The 18,492-nt window shown below is 46.7% G+C and overlaps 2 protein-coding genes and 5 non-coding genes across 8 annotated transcripts; 2 read left to right on the plus strand and 5 right to left on the minus strand.

Moving 5' to 3' along the window:
* Positions 1-4,536: 4,536 nt before the first annotated feature.
* On the minus strand, positions 4,537-4,618 carry trnas-gcu. The gene has a single exon. It is a non-coding gene; the product is annotated as a tRNA-Ser (tRNA).
* A 435-nt stretch (positions 4,619-5,053) lies between these two features.
* On the minus strand, positions 5,054-5,125 carry trnah-gug. Its single transcript has one exon. It is a non-coding gene; the product is annotated as a tRNA-His (tRNA).
* A 377-nt stretch (positions 5,126-5,502) lies between these two features.
* On the minus strand, positions 5,503-5,575 carry trnak-uuu. Its single transcript has one exon. It is a non-coding gene; the product is annotated as a tRNA-Lys (tRNA).
* Positions 5,576-5,820: 245 nt separating this feature from the next.
* Positions 5,821-5,893, minus strand: trnar-acg. Its single transcript has one exon. It is a non-coding gene; the product is annotated as a tRNA-Arg (tRNA).
* A 2,174-nt stretch (positions 5,894-8,067) lies between these two features.
* LOC116409839 lies at positions 8,068-11,952 on the plus strand. 2 transcript variants are annotated; one of them, XM_031899538.1, is made up of 2 exons: positions 8,068-10,928; positions 11,354-11,952. In XM_031899538.1, exon 1 carries the CDS (start codon positions 8,096-8,098, stop codon positions 10,094-10,096), a length of 2,001 nt encoding a protein of 666 aa, XP_031755398.1. In that variant the 5' UTR covers positions 8,068-8,095; the 3' UTR covers positions 10,097-10,928; positions 11,354-11,952. The 2 variants fall into 2 exon arrangements, with proteins under 2 accessions (XP_031755398.1, XP_031755399.1); XM_031899539.1 differs by having other exon boundaries at positions 8,068-10,162; positions 10,686-11,952.
* Positions 11,953-12,046: 94 nt separating this feature from the next.
* Positions 12,047-12,119, minus strand: trnar-ccu. The gene has a single exon. It is a non-coding gene; the product is annotated as a tRNA-Arg (tRNA).
* Positions 12,120-13,099: 980 nt separating this feature from the next.
* On the plus strand, positions 13,100-17,827 carry LOC116409840. The gene is made up of 2 exons (XM_031899540.1): positions 13,100-14,858; positions 17,171-17,827. Exons 1-2 carry the CDS (start codon positions 13,197-13,199, stop codon positions 17,174-17,176), a joined length of 1,668 nt encoding a protein of 555 aa, XP_031755400.1. The 5' UTR covers positions 13,100-13,196; the 3' UTR covers positions 17,177-17,827.
* Positions 17,828-18,492: the final 665 nt, after the last annotated feature.

Consider the following 18,492-nt stretch of genomic DNA (forward strand, 5'->3'; position numbering starts at 1 on the left):
CTTCAGGTTCCTCCCCTTCAATAAATGTTGGAAGGCTATAATGGCCTTGTGAACTGCTCTCAATTCTCTGAAGTTCGATGACATGGAACTCTCTACTGGATCCCAAGAGCCTTGTGCCACCAACTGGTTCAGATGGGCTCCCCAGCCCCACTGGGAGGCATCTGTGGTGAGGACTAGCCACCTCTCTTGTTGGAAGGATAACCCCTGTGAAAGGTTGTTCTCCTGAATCCACCATCTCAACTTGTATCTCGTCTCGTGACTGAGACAAACCTTCATGTCCAATCCCATCTCATAAGGATCTCCAACTGTAACGGTCTCATGTGGAACCTCGCCCAAGGGACTGCCTCTATAGATGATGTCATAAGACCTAACACCCCCATCAAGTCTCTGAGTGTGGAGAGGGGATCTTGAATTATCTCCTGAACAGCCTCCATTAATTTGAGAATCTTGTCCTGTGGAAGGTAAGTCTTCATCTCTGATGACCTGATGACAAATCCCAGAAACTGGATTGTTCTGGATGGGGTCAGGCATGATTTGTCCCAATTTATTATCCAGCCAAGGTACTGAAGTAGACTGATAGTTCTGTTCAGATGTTTCTCCAGCATAGATGCTGATACTGCTGTGATCAGCCAGTCGTCTAGATAAGGGATAACTGATATCCCTTCTTTCCTCAGTACCGCTGCTACAGAGGTCACAATCTTGGTGAATACACGTGGTGCTGTTGTAATCCCAAACGGAAGAACTCTGAACTGGTAATGATGTAACACTCCCTTGATGAATACTGCAATCCGTAGGAACTTCCTGTGAGCTTGAAATATGGGAACATGAAGATAAGCATCCTTCAGGTCCAAAGACGCCATGAAATATCCTCTGTCCAAGCTGTTTAACACAGACTTTACAGTTTCCATTCGGAATCTCTTTTTGTGGATGAACTGATTGACAAACCTTAAGTCTATGATGGTTCTGAAGGTCCCATTTGGCTTGGGAACCAAAAAAACCTTTGAATAAGTTCCCCGCTGTAGTTCCTGCAATGGGACCGGCTCGAGTACTCTGGCTGAGACAAAGTCTGTGATAGCCTTTTCTAATGCCAACTGTCTTAGCGAAGAAACCAGAGGAGTGGGAACGAACCTTTGGGGAGGTGATCTGTAAAACTCTATTCTGTATCCTTCTGAGATTAGCTGAAGGATCCAAGAGTCCGAAACAGTTTCTTCCCACTCGGGAAAGAAATACGCCAACCTTCCTCCCACAGGGATCATACTTCTGGCGTCAGAAGGATGGTTTTTTCTTGAAAGAAAATTTCTTCCCTGTTCCTCTATCCCCCTTAGAAGAGGTAAATGCTCTGTTTGGGCGAAAGGAATTATCCTCATTTCTTTTCCTTTCCCTCTGGTGATAATCATCTCTTTTGGGTGAGGATCTTCTAGAGCGAAAAAAAGAACCTCTGTTTCTTTTGGAAAAATTCTCTTGAGGAAGACGTTTCCCTTTAGAACCAGAAAGGGCTTCAAGCAATTTATCCAGCTCTGACCCAAATAACCGACCTGGTTCAAATGCCATGGCACATAGACTATTCTTTGATGTCACATCCGCTGACCATGTTCTTAGCCATAAGGCTCTTCTAGCTGCTGTTGAAAGCACCATTGATTTGGCCGCAAGTTTAATACTTTCGATAGATACATCACACAAGAAATCCACAGCCATATTAATCTTATTGAGGGAGTCCAGCAATTCCTCACGAGGAACTCTGTTATTAATGTCATCGGAAATTTGTTTAAGCCAATGCCTCGTTGAGTGAGCAACCCCTGAAGCTGCAAGGGCTGGCTTGCAAATGGCTGATCCTGTGGTATAAGCTCTTCTGAGTAAGCACTCTATCTTACGATCCATAGGATCCTTTAGGCCAGATCCGTCTTCCACTGGAAGTAAGGTTCTTTTAGAAAGTCTAGCAATAGCGACATCCACCTTAGGGGGTGCCTCCCAAGACTGTAACTCCTCCTCCTGAATAGGAAACAAAAGTTTTTGTCTTTTAGTTATAGAAGGAGCCTTTTCTGGATTTTTCCACTCTCTAGTCATCAGGTCCTTCATGACTGAATGAACAGGAAAAGTCTTTGACCTCTTAGTTAATTGTGATGTGGAAGCCTGAGGATCTTCCCCATCTGTCACTTCAATCGTCTGTCTGACTTTCCTTATTAATCTGGAAGTTTGTTCCACAGGAAACAAAGCTAAAGGCTCTTCTTCCTCAGAGGAGGAGTCCTGTGTCGAGTTGTCCAACGAGGCTGGATTGGTGAAGGAAGGAGAGTTGTTACTCGTAGGCTCAATTGGATTAGAATGCATCTGATTAAACATCTCTTGCATAGTAGATTTAATGAAAGTTTTAATCCAGGAAGATGAAGATTCCTGCACAGCTCCGGATTCCTTCTGAGCCAGATAGGTCAGGCATTCCCTGCAGAATATTTTATCATAATCATCTGGAAGGAGCATGTCACATGCCTTGCACTGAAGATGCTTAGATTTCTTATGTTTCTTTGCAGGTGGAGGGTCAGGGGTAGACATCTGTAAAAAGACACAGAAAATCAGTGACACAATCACACCTCATGTGTAGATAGCCCAAGACTACCATGTACCTCTTTAGCCCAAACAGGAGGCTGCAGCCTAGGCAGAACGCTATGCAGCAACAAGCTGGTTGCGTCAATTTTCGCGCCAAACTGAAGGCGCATAGATATTACGCAAGCGGAATTTAAAGATTACCTGGCGCGAATTTTACACGTGTAGCTTTACGCAGTTTGCGCATCTTCAGACGCAGGCTCCGCTTCAGACCAATCGCGTCAACTCTTAGTTGGGCGTCAGAGGTCATCGCCGCCATCTTGGAACTGGGCAACCCTCGGTTACACTGATTATCATGGCAGCGTTCCACCTAAGAGACTATCCGCAGTCTCCGGCTGGAATACCCCTCGGGTACACAGCCTGCGGTCCTCAAGTCCCCTTGGGACCTGGCCAGACACCTAAGGAAAAAAAGAAGAAGTATTAATAGGATACCATGAACTCACTTACCTACAACAGGTAGGACAAAAAAACACTGCATTTGGGCCTGGGCAACTCCTATTTATGGGTGGGGTAAAAAATTAACTCTTCTCTCACTTGTCCTACATGGCAGGAAAGACAAATATATCTCATTGTGCTGCCGTATGGGACGTAAGGGAATTAATAGGTTAAATCAACCAAGTTAAAGATCTCACAAGATACAGGAAAAATCTGAAGAATTTTGGTCAATAGTTACATAGTTACATAGTTACATAGGGTTGAAAAAAGACCAGTGTCCATCAAGTTCAACCCATCCAAGTAAACCCAGCACACTTAACCCACACCTACCAATCCACACTCACATACATACACTATACACACAACCACTAGTACCAACTGTAGATATTAGTATCACAATAGCCTTGGATATTCTGATTGATCAAGAACTCATCCAGGCCCCTCTTAAAGGCATTAACAGAATCTGCCATTACCACATCACTAGGAAGGGCATTCCATAACCTCACTGCCCTCACCGTGAAAAACCACCTACGCTGCTTCAAATGGAAGCTCCTTTCCTCTAATCTAAAGGGGTGACCTCTGGTGCGCTGATTGTTTTTATGGGAAAAAAGAACATCCCCCAACTGCCTATAATCCCCTCTAATGTACTTGTACAGAGTAATCATGTCCCCTCGCAAGTGCCTCTTTTCCAGAGAGAACAACCCCAACCTCGACAGTCTCACCTCATAGTTTAAATCTTCCATCCCCTTAACCAGTTTAGTTGCAGTCTCTGCACTCTCTCCAGCTCATTAATATCCTTCTTAAGGACTGGAGCCCAAAACTGCACTGCATACTCAAGGTGAGGCCTTACCAGGGACCTATAAAGGGGCAAAATTATGTTCTCATCCCTTGAGTCAATGCCCTTTTTTATACAAGACAGCACTTTATTTGCTTTAGTAGCCACAGAATGACACTGCCTGGCATTAGACAACTTGTTATCAACAAAATAGATAAATAGATTTCCTAATTAATAGGTGGAATCAACCAAGTTAAAGATCTCACAAGATACAGGAAACATTTGAAAAAGGTTGGTCAATAGATTTCCTAATTAATAGGTGGAATCAACCAAGTTAAAAATCTCACAAGATACAGGAAACATCTGAAGAAGGTTGGTCAATAGATTTCCTAATCAATAGATGGAATCAATCAAATCATAGATCTCACAAAATGCTATAAAGCAATACATGGTGCATTCTTCACTGTAACTTCTTTTTGTAGTAGCCCATCAGTTCCACTCATAGTGATAGGATCTGGGTTACATTGTCTTTAGCTTATAGAGAAGTACTACAGGTATTAACTGATTTCAATGTCACTGTCCACAGCTCTTCCTTACTTTGGCTCAGATCAGGTAATTGGGGCTGTGTACGGACAATATAGATGCATAGCGTTCCACAAGCAACTTGATGAACTTTTCTGAAAGGTAACGGACTACAGTATTGAACATATTCACTACATGAAAACTTCTACCGACGAGGATGGGATTCGAACCCATGCGTGCTGAGCACAATGGATTAGCAGTCCATCGCCTTAACCACTCGGCCACCTCGTCCATTGGACATGCGAGCTCCCCTTTGTTTTCTGTTTTTAAGGGACAGTATACATCCATTTTCAATATTAGCTTAATGAGTAGGACTTGTGCTGAATATACTTTTTGCCTATTGTTGTAATTAAGGAAATATCTATGGTTTCTGTTTTTTCTGCCACTAAACAAGAATATCAAGCCAGTTTCACTTTAGCACTTCCTGCCACTTCCTACCAATTCAAAAGAACATAAAAGGATCTGATAAAACAAATTATCAGTCCACAGAGAAGCCCATGATAATGAGTTCCTGAAAGGCTACTACGTAGAGAAGAGAGGGTTTTTTTGTTATAAAAATATCTGACCAATTTGCAATTTTTTGAAGTACGTACGCCAATTAAGGATGAAGGGTAAAGGGCCGTTTTACATGTTAATGTTAGTAAAATGGTATCAAGGGGAAAAAGCTGCCGTGACCCGGATTCGAACCGGGGTTGCTGCGGCCACAACGCAGAGTACTAACCACTATACGATCACGGCAAGCCGTACGCTTGGGGCTGCCAGCTCTCGTGCAGGTTGTTTGTATTTTTCTCTCGGCACGGTTGTTGTTTGCATTAATTTTCTTTTTCAACCCATTTAAATGTTTTTAGCAGATTTCTGCCGTTAAAGTGGGGCGGTAGGCTCCGCGGCTCATCTGGCGCTTCCAGGGTAACCCGACTGTGCAATCAACGTCACGTTGCCCTGTGCGCAATTCCATACCTTTCAGGCTTTCATCCCTTGGCTCCCATGACTTTGGACTTTATAGCACATTTAGCTAGGAACCATTTCCTGTTCCTGAGCTCCTTCTCCTTACCAACAACCTCAGATTGAATGGAAGGACTTGTCCATTTCTACAAACACCTCTCTGAAAAGTGCAGCGCCCGAACAGGGACTTGAACCCTGGACCCTCAGATTAAAAGTCTGATGCTCTACCGACTGAGCTATCCGGGCTCTGTGCGCTGCACGTTTCTTGAAAGTTTTTGGCCCGACTCCGACTTTCTTTGCAACAGACAACACAAAGCAACACTGACCCCAAGGGGTACCTTATTTACAAATTCTTATTTACAAAATGCAGCAATGCATTTAGAAATGATGCCCAACAGGAAAATTCTTTACACCCCGCAGGAGGCAGCAAGACCTTTCCATTATTTATTTCTCAGTTTCTGATGGTGCTGTGTGAAAAAAAGAAAGCTCTCCGAGCCAGGCAGGAGTCGAACCTACAATCTTCTGATCCGTAGTCAGACGCGTTATCCATTGCGCCACTGGCCCGTGTCCAAAGGGCAAGCCAAATAGATCCTCTATGCGCAGTCACATCAATTGATTAATAATGTTCAATGGATACTGTCATGGTTCCCCCGTGTTTTCAAAAGCGAGGATGGGCAGGACAAGAGAAAATCCTTACCATACTTACCAGAGATGGTCTTTTCCTGGCCATCCTCCGTCAACATAAAATCTTTACTGATGGGTTTCCCTGCTGGTTCCCAGCCTGGACAGAAGAAAGGGTTAATTTTCCAACCCTATAAATCCCTCCTCCTACCAACCCAAGACAGTCTTTTTTCTTCTGTCCCAGCCTGGGTCAGACATGCATTTCAATTAACTTTGTTTGTTTGTCTTTTCAGGCACTACAGTCACAGAGAGATTACCGGGCTTTCATCTCTGCTTATCTTACTGCAGAGTCCTCCGCCCGTAGCCCCTGTCCTGTGTAGCAACAGCGTTGCTAGGAAGGGGAGTCCCCCTGGACTCGTGAAGAGGGGGCTGTATTTTGCTGCGATCAGCAGCTCCTACTTGTGCTCAGGCACTTCCTGGTTGGGGCAGCGCCGTCTGATGACATCACGCTGATTTTAAAACTTTCTGCAGCCACTCCACATGCTGCCTGGCGTCTGAATCAGCGTGCTCCGCTATGGATCCGGCTGCCCCTAAGAGAACTGCTCCTTCCTCTGAGTGAGTACAGGCAGGCTATATGTTGTTTCAACATGCCTATGCCTAATATGCCTAACATTATTGAAGTGCAGTATGTATGCCGGTTACTCATGTACAATCTGTACGGTGGCTATGGGAGTTCTCCTAGTATTTTAATACTATTGTTAAATGTATGATGCAGTATTTTCTGCCCCTATGTAAGACCCTGTTGTGTCTGCTATAATCTATTGTGTGCTCCTAATAGCATCAATGATTGTTATGTGTTCATTTATTGCACTATAACTGCCCCTGTGAAGGAACCTATATATCCACTGTTATCTATGGTGGTAATGCTGTTACGTTTTTTAAACGTCTTATTTATTGCAGTATGACTGCCCCTAAGGTAGAGCCTGTATTTCTGCGACAGCTTCTTTTAAAGTTTCGGATAACATTTTAAAATGGTTATTTATTTATATTTATTGCAGTGTGTCTGCCCTTATGGAAAAACCCTTTAAGAAGAGAGATAAACATGAGTCTGTGGGACGCTGTAAAGCTTGTCATAACCCTGCTATAAAGGATAAAATAATTTGTAAAGATTGTTTTGCTGAATTAATGCCGAAGGAGATTAAGGCATCAAATAAGACACAGAGAGTCCATCAACTTCTGCTTCCTTTCCTAATCAGCAATCCCTCATGATATGGATTAAAGAAGCAGTTGCTCACACGAAATTTCTTCAGATAATGCTTCTTCATCGGGGATGAGGAAACTGGAGAGGAGATTCAATCAGAGACATTTGAATCCTTTAATTAAAGCAGTTAACCCTTAACTTGGAGGATGCAGACCAACCATCCATCTCCCTACTATTTTCCAGAAAGAAAAAGCCTGTTTTTTCCTGTGCATAATAAGGTGCAAGAATTAATGAAAGCAGAGTGGTCTAAGATATCTAGAAGGATTCCAGTGGAGAGGAAAATTGAAAAGCTTTTCCATTTGCAGATGAAGTGCAAGAGATATGGACCACCCCTCCATCGGTTGATGCCCCAGTGGCAAGGCTTTCTAGGAAGACAGCATTACCAATTGATGACATCTCTGCCCTAAAGCACCCGATGGATAGGTGAATGGAAACGGAGCTAAAAAAGTGTTATATGTCCGCTGGCGCAGCATGCAAACCAGCAGTGGCGCTTGTTTCACTGACTTAGGCCCTCTCCCTTTGGACAGAGAGTTTAGAGCAGGCTGTGAAGGAGAAAACTCCTAGAGAAAAGATCCTTGAGCACTTGGAGGATTTCAGAGTCGCATCTAATTTCTGCTTAGAGGCCGCACTTCACTTGGTTCAACTATCTACGCGAGCTATGTCCTTTGGAGTGGCAGCACGCAGAGCCTTGTGGGTTAGATCCTGGTTTGCAGACACAGCTTCCAAGAATTCACTCTGTAAGATGCCCTATGAAGGCAAGCGTTTGTTTGGTAAAGCTTTGGATGATATAATTTCTAAATCAACAGGAGGAAAAAGTACCTTTCTTCCTCAGACACGGCGAGTCCACGAAAAAAAACAATCAGATACTTTCTTCAGACGAAGAAATGATGCCAAATCTTACAGACCAGGAAGAGAGTATAGAACCTCTACATGGCGTTCAGGGCAGAACACATACTTTAAATCTCCCAGAGTTAAGCAAACTAAATCTCCCAAGTCTACAGCCAAAACACAATGACGGTTCGGATGTCCAACCTCCAGTGGGAGCAAGATTATCGGCCTTTCAGGAGGTCTGGACAACAGAAATTCAGGATGCATGGGTGATATCCATAATTCTAAGAGGGTACCGCCTAGAATTTCGTCAAAAGCCTTTGCTAAATCATTTCGTTTCTACCATTCTACCTCGCGATTCTCAAAAAAGAGATTTTCTTTTCCATTATGTCCAGCAGCTCATGCTAAAACAGGCAGTCACCCTAGTCTCACCTCCAGAGCAAGAAAGAGGATTCTATTCTCCCCTCTTCTTAGTCACAAAAGCTACGGGAGACCTACGTCCCATTTCAGATCTGAGGATGCTAAACAAGTTTTTAAAAAAAAAAAAAAAAACAGACTTTCAAGATGGAAACCTTAGCAACGATAAAGTCGATGATTCGTCCGGGAGACTGGATAGCCTCTCTGGACCTAAAAGACGCTTATTTACATATTCCGATTGCTCTGGAGCATCAAAGATTTCGGCGGTTTTGTCTAAAAGATCAGCATTATCAGTTTCGCTGTCTTCCATTTGGGCTGGCAACCTCGCCCAGAACCTTCACGAAGGTGCTGGTTGTAATCATAGCCAAGTTGAGAGGATATGGAATACAAATTTATCATTACCTCGACGATCTTCTTCTGGTGGCAGCAGATCCAACAATCTTACGTTCCAATCTTCAGAGGACCAAAGAAGTGTTGGAGAGGTTCGGTTGGATGGTGAATCTAGCCAAAAGTCAAGTGGTACCTGCTCAGAGGATGATTTATTTGGGAGCCCAAATAGACACCTTGTTGGGATTAGTATCTCTACCGAGGAAGAGGATAGACCACATCGTGCTTCAAGTGACACAATTCAGAAAGAAGTCGGCCACATCAGCAAAGAAGTTCATGAGTCTGTTAGGTCTCCTGACTTCAACTATTGGCCTTGTCAGATGGGCCAAATGGAAAATGAGACCTATCCAATTATCCTTTCTGAGTCTATGGAATTCAGTGGACCAGAATTGGTCACAAACAATTCAGATTACCCTAAAGTGCAAGAGACAGTTTCTCCCCCTGGAGAATCCCGAGTGGATAGAGATATACACGGACGCTTCAGGCCTAGGTTGGGGAGCACATCTCCTCAATTTTTCATCTCAGGGGAGATGGAGGGAAGACCTTCGAGAATTCCGTCCAACATCTTGGAGCTCAGAGCAATTTTTCAGGCACTTGTCTCTTTCAGGGTAATTCTCCAGGGTTCTGCTGTCAAGGTGAGGACAGACAATGCTGCTGCAGCAGCTTACATCAGAGAACAAGGAGGAACGAGGAGCAGGTCACTCCTCAGGGAAGTTGGTCCAATTATGGAGTGGGCTCAATATCATCTCTTAGACTTGACAGCCCAATATGTTCCAGGTAAGGAGAATGTGCAAGCAGACTGTCTCAGTCGGAGACTTTTGCTCAAGGGGGAGTGGGCATTGAATCCAGCAGTGTTCTCTTGGATAATCTCCGTCTGGGGTTGTCCGGAAGTGGATCTAATGGCGACCCATGTGAATGCCAAACTTCCAGTGTTCTACTCCAGAGTCCCCTCTCCAGGTGCAGCGGCAGTGGACGCTTTATCGCAGAGTTGGGAAGGCCTATTCGCGTACATTTTCCCTCCGATTCCTATCATTCTGAAAGTTCTGTTGAAAATCCGGCAATCCAAAATGACGGTGATTGCAATTCTCCCAGATTGGCCGAGGAGGCCTTGGTATCCTTTGTTGAGAAGCCTCTCAGTATCTTGCCCATTACATCTCCCACAGAGCAGGGATTTATTGATTCAGGGCAGATGGGAACATCCAGATCCAGCAAGTCTCAATTTGAAGGCCTGGAAGTTGAGAGGAGGATCCTAAGGGAGTTAGGATGCTTGGAGGCGGTAATTGATACATTGGTTAAGGCCAGAAAACACAATACCATGGGTAAGTACCATAAAATCTGGGACATCTTTCCGTGCCTGGGCAGTGGAGAGATCCTTGGATCCAATGAACCCTTCAGTGGGAAACATTTTAGATTTTCTGCAAGCCGGTCTTGATAGGGGATTGAGCTTAAGTACACGGAAGGGTCAAGTGTCCGCTTTATCAGCAATTCTAGAGAAGAAATGGGCAAAAGACCCATTAATAATAAGTTTTTTCAAGCAGTAAATAGAGTTCGACCTCCAAGGAAAAGTACATTTCCAGCGTGGGACCTTCCGCTTGTTCTGAAGGCACTGTCTTTGCCGCCATTTGAACCTCTAGATCAGGTATCATGTTGGTTCATGACTCTAAAAACATTTTTTCTAGTGGCTCTTACGTCAGCACGAAGAGTTTGTGAGCTTCAAGCTCTGTCAGTTGATCCTCCATACACCATTTTTCATGAAGGGAAGGTGGTACTAAGACCTGTTCTCAGTTTCTTACCTAAAGTTGTGTCTAAATTCCATATTAATGAGCCAATCTGTCTCCTTAGATTTTTCTACAGCTCAGAATCAATTATCTACACTGGACGTGAAGAGATGTCTTAAGACTTATATTGACAGAACTGAGGAAATCAGAAAATCAAGAAAATTGTTTGTAATCCCAGCAGGGAAAAGAAAAGGCGAAGCAGCGTCCAAATCAACTCTGAGTGCTTGGATAGTCAAGGTAATTTCCAAAGCGTACGAACAACAGGGCAGGACACCGCCGGAAGGAGTAAGGTCTCACTCTACCAGAGGTATGGCAGCTTCATGGGCAGCAGAGGCAGGAGTATCTTCGGAGATGATCTGCAAAGCAGCAACCTGGGCTACGCCTAATACTTTCATTAAACATTATAAATTGGACATTTTGTCCAGGGCCCAAGCTAACTTTGGGCAATCTAATATTTCTTCAGCAAGGGCTGTAAATTAAAATAGTTAAGCATGACTTGACTCCCTCCCTTATTGTTGATTGCTTGGGTATAACCCATCAGTAAAGATTTTATGTTGACGGAGGATGGCCAGGAAAAGAGAAAATCATTTCATACTTACAGAGATTTTCTTTTCCTGGCCATCCTCCTCGTCAACATACCCCCCCGAAACTGGGACTTGATAATTAGACTGTCTTGGGTTGGTAGGAGGAGGGATTTATAGGGTTGGAAAATTAACCCTTTCTTCTGTCCAGGCTGGGAACCAGCAGGGAAACCCATCAGTAAAGATTTTATGTTGACGAGGAGGATGGCCAGGAAAAGAAAATCTCTGTAAGTATGAAATGATTTTCTCTTTTCCTGGCCTTCCCCCTTGTCAACAGAACCTGCCTTTGTTTTCTTGTTTCTCGCTTCTTAATTGGACTGGAGCAGATTGGGAAGCTTTATTGGCTTGCAGTTGTAACCCTGTTTCTTCTGTCCAGGTGGTTTGGGGGTGGGGAAATAGCCATCAGTCTGTTTTGTTTTTTTCCCTTCATGTGGTCAAGGAAGATGGCCAGGCAAAGAAAATGCCTGGCAAGTAGGCTAATGTTTGTTTTTCTTTTCTCGCTGTTTCAATCTATCTAACATGGGAAAAAAACATACCCCGCCACAAGTACCCCAGGCGGGACACTGACCCACCATCCCTGCTGACCATTTTGGCTGACAGTTGTCCACAGTTCAGGATGAAAATGATGTTTGCGGCGAGAAAGGTTTCCTGATGTTGTGCCGTTTATTGTTAGAAGAGTCACCTGATGTGTCTATGGCGGAGCACGGTTTCCAGACCTGACGAAAGCTAATAAACCCTTGCCGTGCTTTTTCCTGCAAGGCTTAAGTTTTACCTGGACTAGAAACTTGAATGGAGAATGCCGCCGTCTCCTCCAATCCACTTTACATAAAGGATGCACCGTGAGTACCCCAGATGGGACTCGAACCCACAATCCCTGGCTTAGGAGGCCAGTGCCTTATCCATTAGGCCACTGGGGCGCCCTTAGCTGAGCTTGTGGCTTATTGTTCTCTGTCAGGTACTCAAAAAATTTGCACAAATTTTAGCAAATAAAAAAAAAAGAGCATCATAGACAACATTTGTGGAAAACGATGCTGAAAAAAACAGTCAAAAGTCTTTGTCTGCCCCTCTTGCAATTTTTTGAAGTACGTACGCCAATTAAGGATGAAGGGTAAAGGGCCGTTTTACATGTTAATGTTAGTAAAATGTGTGACCAAAAAACCCTTATACTGGCCCCATGTTTAGCCAGTGCATGATCTAGCCAAGATGGTGGCAGCCCATTGTTCTGTTTTCCCGCCGAAAGGGTTTTAAACAAAGAAGCTCCCATAAGTCCCCTCCAGAGGAGCTGGGCAAGTCCCTCCTAGGTTAAACCCCTCCCCTAATGATGCTGCAGGGGACCCTGCCAATTGGAGCTGCTAGGGTTGGGTTAAGCAGAAGCAGGGTCAGCCTCCTAACCAATCAATCCTAGGGGGTGTGGAAAAGAGGGGAGGTACCAGCAGCAGGGTAGAAAACCCAGAGGTTGTGGGTGGAGAAGGAGCTTTTGGTTCATCTGGGTGTAACCTCGCTACGGCAGGACACCCTCCCCTGCGGTTCCTTGGGATCCATCCTAGCTCAGGCAGGAAGATTCCCTCCAACTGGATTACCCTAACCCCTGTGGAAGGACTGTTTGCCCCTGGAACCAAGGTAGTGTGTTTCTGTGGAACTACCCAAAAAGGAACTTTGTTTATTCCCATTGGAACTGCCTGGGGAGGCTACCCAGGTAATTGTGACTGTCTGGGTGGGACACCTTTGTGTATTGGGGGTTGGGCTGGGAGACTCGGCCTTTGTTCCCTGGAGACTGTGCAGAGGGGGTTTGCCCTGAAGACTCCCTGTAGGAGGATTGATGTAATTGGGACTTGTGGACCTTCCATGCGTATTGCCCTTTCCCTGTTTATCTACGTTCGGTTGTAATAAACCCCTGGGAAACAACCCCTGTGGCACGTGTGGTATTTCCCTGATTGTGCTAGCGGCTCATACGTCATACGTTGTGTGACATTTCTGGTGGCAGTGGTGCGGATATGGATGCTAGCACATCAGGGAACTACTTGGACCTTACAGCTCATGAGCTCTCTGAGCTCCGGCTACCCACGCTGCAACGGCTCTGCCACCGGTGGGGTATTGACCCAGAGGGGAAGCGGAGACACGAGCTGATGGAGCTACTCACTCCCCATGCTCAGCCTACCCAAGAAGGCGACACCCAGGGGGACCCGGAGACTCCTGAGGGGGGAGAAGAGATGTCTAACTTGCATCAAGATGCAGCGGAGGGAGGTGAGGACAGCACTCTCACTATGTTCCATAAACACTTAGCTGCTATTGGCCCAGGCCTGTCCCCAGCAGAACGGCTAGAGGTATGGCGCCTAACTTTGCAGACCAATCAGCCTGGGCCCTTGAGCTCTGGGCCTGCTGTGGGGTCACCCAATGCTCAGCGGCGAGTGGTGAAATTGACTCATGCTGCTTTCCCCACATTTGATGAATCTAAGCAGAGCATAGACGGTTTCCTTCGCTCCTTTGAAGGTTTGTGTGAGGACCACCGAGTCCCTCAGGAGGAGTGGGTGCTTATACTGGCGGGTAAGCTCACAGGCAAAGCTAATGAAGTTTATCAGGAAATCCCTTATCCTCAGAGGGCGAATTATGGGGAAGTACGGCGGATACTTTTAGCCAGCTATTCCATTACGCCTGATTCCTACCGGAGAACATTCCGTAGCCTGGTTAAAATCCCTCAAGATACCTACCAGAACTTTGGTGGGAAACTACAAAGGGCATTTCGCCACTGGATACGCGGCAACAAGACCCACACTCTGGAAGACTTATGCCAGCTTATCCTTAAGGAACAATTCCTTGAACGATGCCCCACTGAGGTACGGGAGTGGGTAAGTGACCGCAAGCCAGGCACCCTAGATGAGGCCACCCAGCTAGCGGATGAGTATATTGAAAACCGCTCCCAGGCCCGCCCCCTTACCCTTGCTTCAGGTACTATGGTCAACACCCGTGGTCTGGACCGCCCCCAGCCTCCGCGGTTAAACCATTTACCTAATCGCACCCTCTCAGCACCTACTCGCGCAGCCACACCCCGGACCTGTTTCCGTTGTGGATCTCTGGCCCATTTATCTCCAGCCTGCCCTTTAAATCTACGTCCTGCCCCGCCAGGGCCCACAGGGAGGCTCTCTGCACCTCGGCAGGTCGCTGCTGTCTCTTCACCAGGACCCAATATTCGTCAGCAAGTTATCCAGACAGTACGGCAGCTTACCACAGACCCAGCGGTTGCCCCTCCCAGGCCAAGAGAGGATGTAATAGAGGAATATGTTGTCTTGGGGATGGGCTGGGACAACAGTGGACAGCCCAGAAAACATGTACTTCCTGTCAGGATCAATGGTAGGCAGGTGGAGGGGTTCTTAGACTCAGGATCATTTATTACCCTAGTGGAGCCCCATATTGTCTCTGCAGATGCAGTGATTCCTGGCAAAACTGCCCGTATTGTTCTGGCTGGGGGGCACAAACAAGATATTCCCCTAGCCCAGGTCACCTTGGATCTAGGACATGGGCCGTTTACTCATCGAGTTGGCATACTGCGACAACTGCCTGCTGAGATCCTCCTGGGCAATGATGTGGGCCATATTGAATGCAGCCTCTCCCGAGATACTAATGAAGTCAACGCTGTCTCCATGGATGCGCCACAAATGGTAAGAGAACCTGCAGCTGACTGTGACAGTCCCCCTACCCCTGACTTGCTCCACCCCACTACCTTTAGGGAAGCTCAGCACACTGACCCTACCTTAGAATGTATACGAATTAAGGCAGGGAAACCCCCAAATGAGCGAGGGGAACAGATTGTTTGGGAGCAGGGGCTACTCTATAGGATTGTGAAGGGGAACCCCAACCAGCCATGGAAGAGTTCCCGACAACTTATAGTACCCCTGAGTTACCGGGCTCAGCTTCTTCACATGGCCCATGAGATCCCTTTAGCTGGACACCAGGGGGTTACCCGTACTCGACACCGATTGACCCAAAATTTTTACTGGCCTGGCATCTCACAGGAGGTGACGCGGTACTGCCGCACATGTGACAGCTGTCAGAGGACTGGCAGGGCCAATGATAAGCCCAAGTTTCCCCTCTGCCCCTTGCCCATCATCAGTGAGCCCTTCCAACGGGTGGCAGTTGATCTTATTGGGCCCCTTAGCCGGCCAAGCCATTCTGGAAAACAGTATATCCTCACTGTAATGGATTATGCCACCCGGTACCCAGAAGCTGTAGCATTGCGTAAAATTGATGCCCCCACAGTGGCTGATGCCCTTATCCAGATTTTCAGCCGGGTGGGCTTTCCTAGTGAAATATTGTCAGACCAGGGACCCCAGTTCACATCCCAACTACTGCAATGCCTGTGGCAGCGTTGTGGGGTCCGGGCGATCCACTCATCCCCATACCACCCCCAAACAAATGGTCTTTGTGAGAGATTTAATGGGACACTAAAGACCATGTTACGGACATTTGTGGAATCTGGCGAGAAGGACTGGGAGCGTTATTTGCCCCATTTGCTATTTGCCTATCGAGAAGTTCCCCAAGAGTCCACAGGATTCTCTCCCTTTGAACTGTTGTATGGTCGAAGGGTCCGAGGCCCCTTAGATTTACTATGTGAATATTGGGAAGGGGCCCCACAATCACAAGAAGTCCCCATAATCCCCTATGTATTAAAGTTTCGCCAGCGTCTGGAACAAATGACCAGCCTGGCACATGATCACCTCTCCGCAGCTCAGCAAAGGCAGAAAGTGTGGTATGACCGCAAGGCCAGGGAACGCAGGTTTATGGAAGGAGACAAGGTGCTTCTCCTAGTACCCCACACGTCATGACAAGCTCCAGGCTGCATGGGAAGGACCCTATGTGGTCACTCATAAGCTTCATGATACAACCTATGTGGTAACTCCCCCTGAGGACCCATCTCACTATAAGACTGTCCACATAAATATGATGAAGCCTTATCACATCAGAGAGGACATTGTTAGTGCCATATGCAGTGCACCAGTTGAAGGTACTGATGATCCTCCACTCCCCAACCTTATTGAGGAGGCCACTCCAGCCAGGGGAATAGACGCAGTTACCATAAGTGACCACCTTCACCTATCTCAACAAGACCAACTTCGTAAAATTTTACATTCCTATTCTCCCATGTTTTCGGCGAACCCAGGGCGCACCCACTGGGCTGAACATAAAGTTGATACAGGAACTCAGTTACCTATACGTAGCCCTGCTTACCGAGTGGCCGAAGCAGTTCGGCCAGAGATGAAAAGTCAGATAGATGAGATGTTGGCCTTTGGGGTTATTACTCCCTCCCATAGCCCATGGGCTTCACCTGTGGTGCTGGTGCCCAAGAAAGATGGTAGTACCCGATTCTGTGTGGACTATAGACGACTTAATGATGTGACCACCACTGATGCTTACCCAATGCCCAGGGTAGATGAGCTCTTAGACCGGCTGGGAAATGCAAAATATTTGACTACCCTTGATCTCAGTCGCGGTTACTGGCAGATTCCCCTTGCCCCTAGTGCCCAGGAAAAGTCAGCCTTCCTCACCCCCTTTGGTTTATATCAATTTACGGTAATGCCCTTTGGTATGAGAAACGCGCCCGCAACTTTCCAACGCCTGGTGAACAGGCTGCTGGAGGGAATGCAGGACTTTGCTCAGGCCTATCTGGATGACATAGCTGTCTTTAGCCAGACTTGGGAGGAGCATCTCCAGCACCTCCAGCGAGTTTTTGCTCAAATTCAGGATGCTGGGCTTACCCTTAAGCCAGAAAAGTGCCACTTAGCCATGGCCGAGGTACAATACTTGGGACATAGAGTTGGGGGTGGACAGCTTCGCCCTGATCCTGCTAAAGTTGAGGCAATTTGTCAGTGGCCTATACCCAAAACTCAAAAACAGGTATTAGCCTTCTTAGGAACTTCAGGTTATTATCGGAAATTTATCCCTAACTATAGTACTGTTGCCAAACCCTTGACAGATCTGACAAGTCGCCAACGTTCTCGAACCATTGTGTGGACCCCAGAATGTGAGTCAGCCATGAACGCTCTAAAGCAAGCTCTGGCTAGTTCCCCTGTGCTGGCGGCCCCAGATTTCTCCCGGCGCTTCATTTTGCAGACTGATGCTTCCAATTTTGGCCTTGGAGCAGTACTTTCCCAAGTTAATACCTATGGTGAGGAGCACCCCGTTGCCTACCTGAGCAGGAAACTGTTACCCCGAGAGGCTGCCTATGCCACCATTGAAAAGGAGTGCCTAGCAATTGTATGGGCTTTACAGAAACTGCAGCCCTATCTGTATGGCAGAGAATTCACTGTTGTGACAGATCACAACCCCCTCAGTTGGTTACAGAGGGTCTCAGGAGACAATGGGAAACTTCTAAGATGGAGCCTCCTGCTTCAACAGTATAACTTCACCATTCAACACCGAAAGGGAAAAGAGCATCACAATGCAGATGGACTCTCACGCCAGGAGGACTAACCGACCAGCAGTGGTTCCTGAGGCCCTCCCTAATAAAGGGGAGCCCCAGGGAAACCACCTGCGCCAGGGGGGAGAAGTGTGACCAAAAAACCCTTATACTGGCCCCATGTTTAGCCAGTGCATGATCTAGCCAAGATGGTGGCAGCCCATTGTTCTGTTTTCCCGCCGAAAGGGTTTTAAACAAAGAAGCTCCCATAAGTCCCCTCCAGAGGAGCTGGGCAAGTCCCTCCTAGGTTAAACCCCTCCCCTAATGATGCTGCAGGGGACCCTGCCAATTGGAGCTGCTAGGGTTGGGTTAAGCAGAAGCAGGGTCAGCCTCCTAACCAATCAATCCTAGGGGGTGTGGAAAAGAGGGGAGGTACCAGCAGCAGGGTAGAAAACCCAGAGGTTGTGGGTGGAGAAGGAGCTTTTGGTTCATCTGGGTGTAACCTCGCTACGGCAGGACACCCTCCCCTGCGGTTCCTTGGGATCCATCCTAGCTCAGGCAGGAAGATTCCCTCCAACTGGATTACCCTAACCCCTGTGGAAGGACTGTTTGCCCCTGGAACCAAGGTAGTGTGTTTCTGTGGAACTACCCAAAAAGGAACTTTGTTTATTCCCATTGGAACTGCCTGGGGAGGCTACCCAGGTAATTGTGACTGTCTGGGTGGGACACCTTTGTGTATTGGGGGTTGGGCTGGGAGACTCGGCCTTTGTTCCCTGGAGACTGTGCAGAGGGGGTTTGCCCTGAAGACTCCCTGTAGGAGGATTGATGTAATTGGGACTTGTGGACCTTCCATGCGTATTGCCCTTTCCCTGTTTATCTACGTTTGGTTGTAATAAACC

The sequence above is a fragment of the Xenopus tropicalis genome, chromosome 3 (genome assembly GCF_000004195.4).
Source record: "Xenopus tropicalis strain Nigerian chromosome 3, UCB_Xtro_10.0, whole genome shotgun sequence".
Taxonomy (NCBI): domain Eukaryota; kingdom Metazoa; phylum Chordata; class Amphibia; order Anura; family Pipidae; genus Xenopus; species Xenopus tropicalis.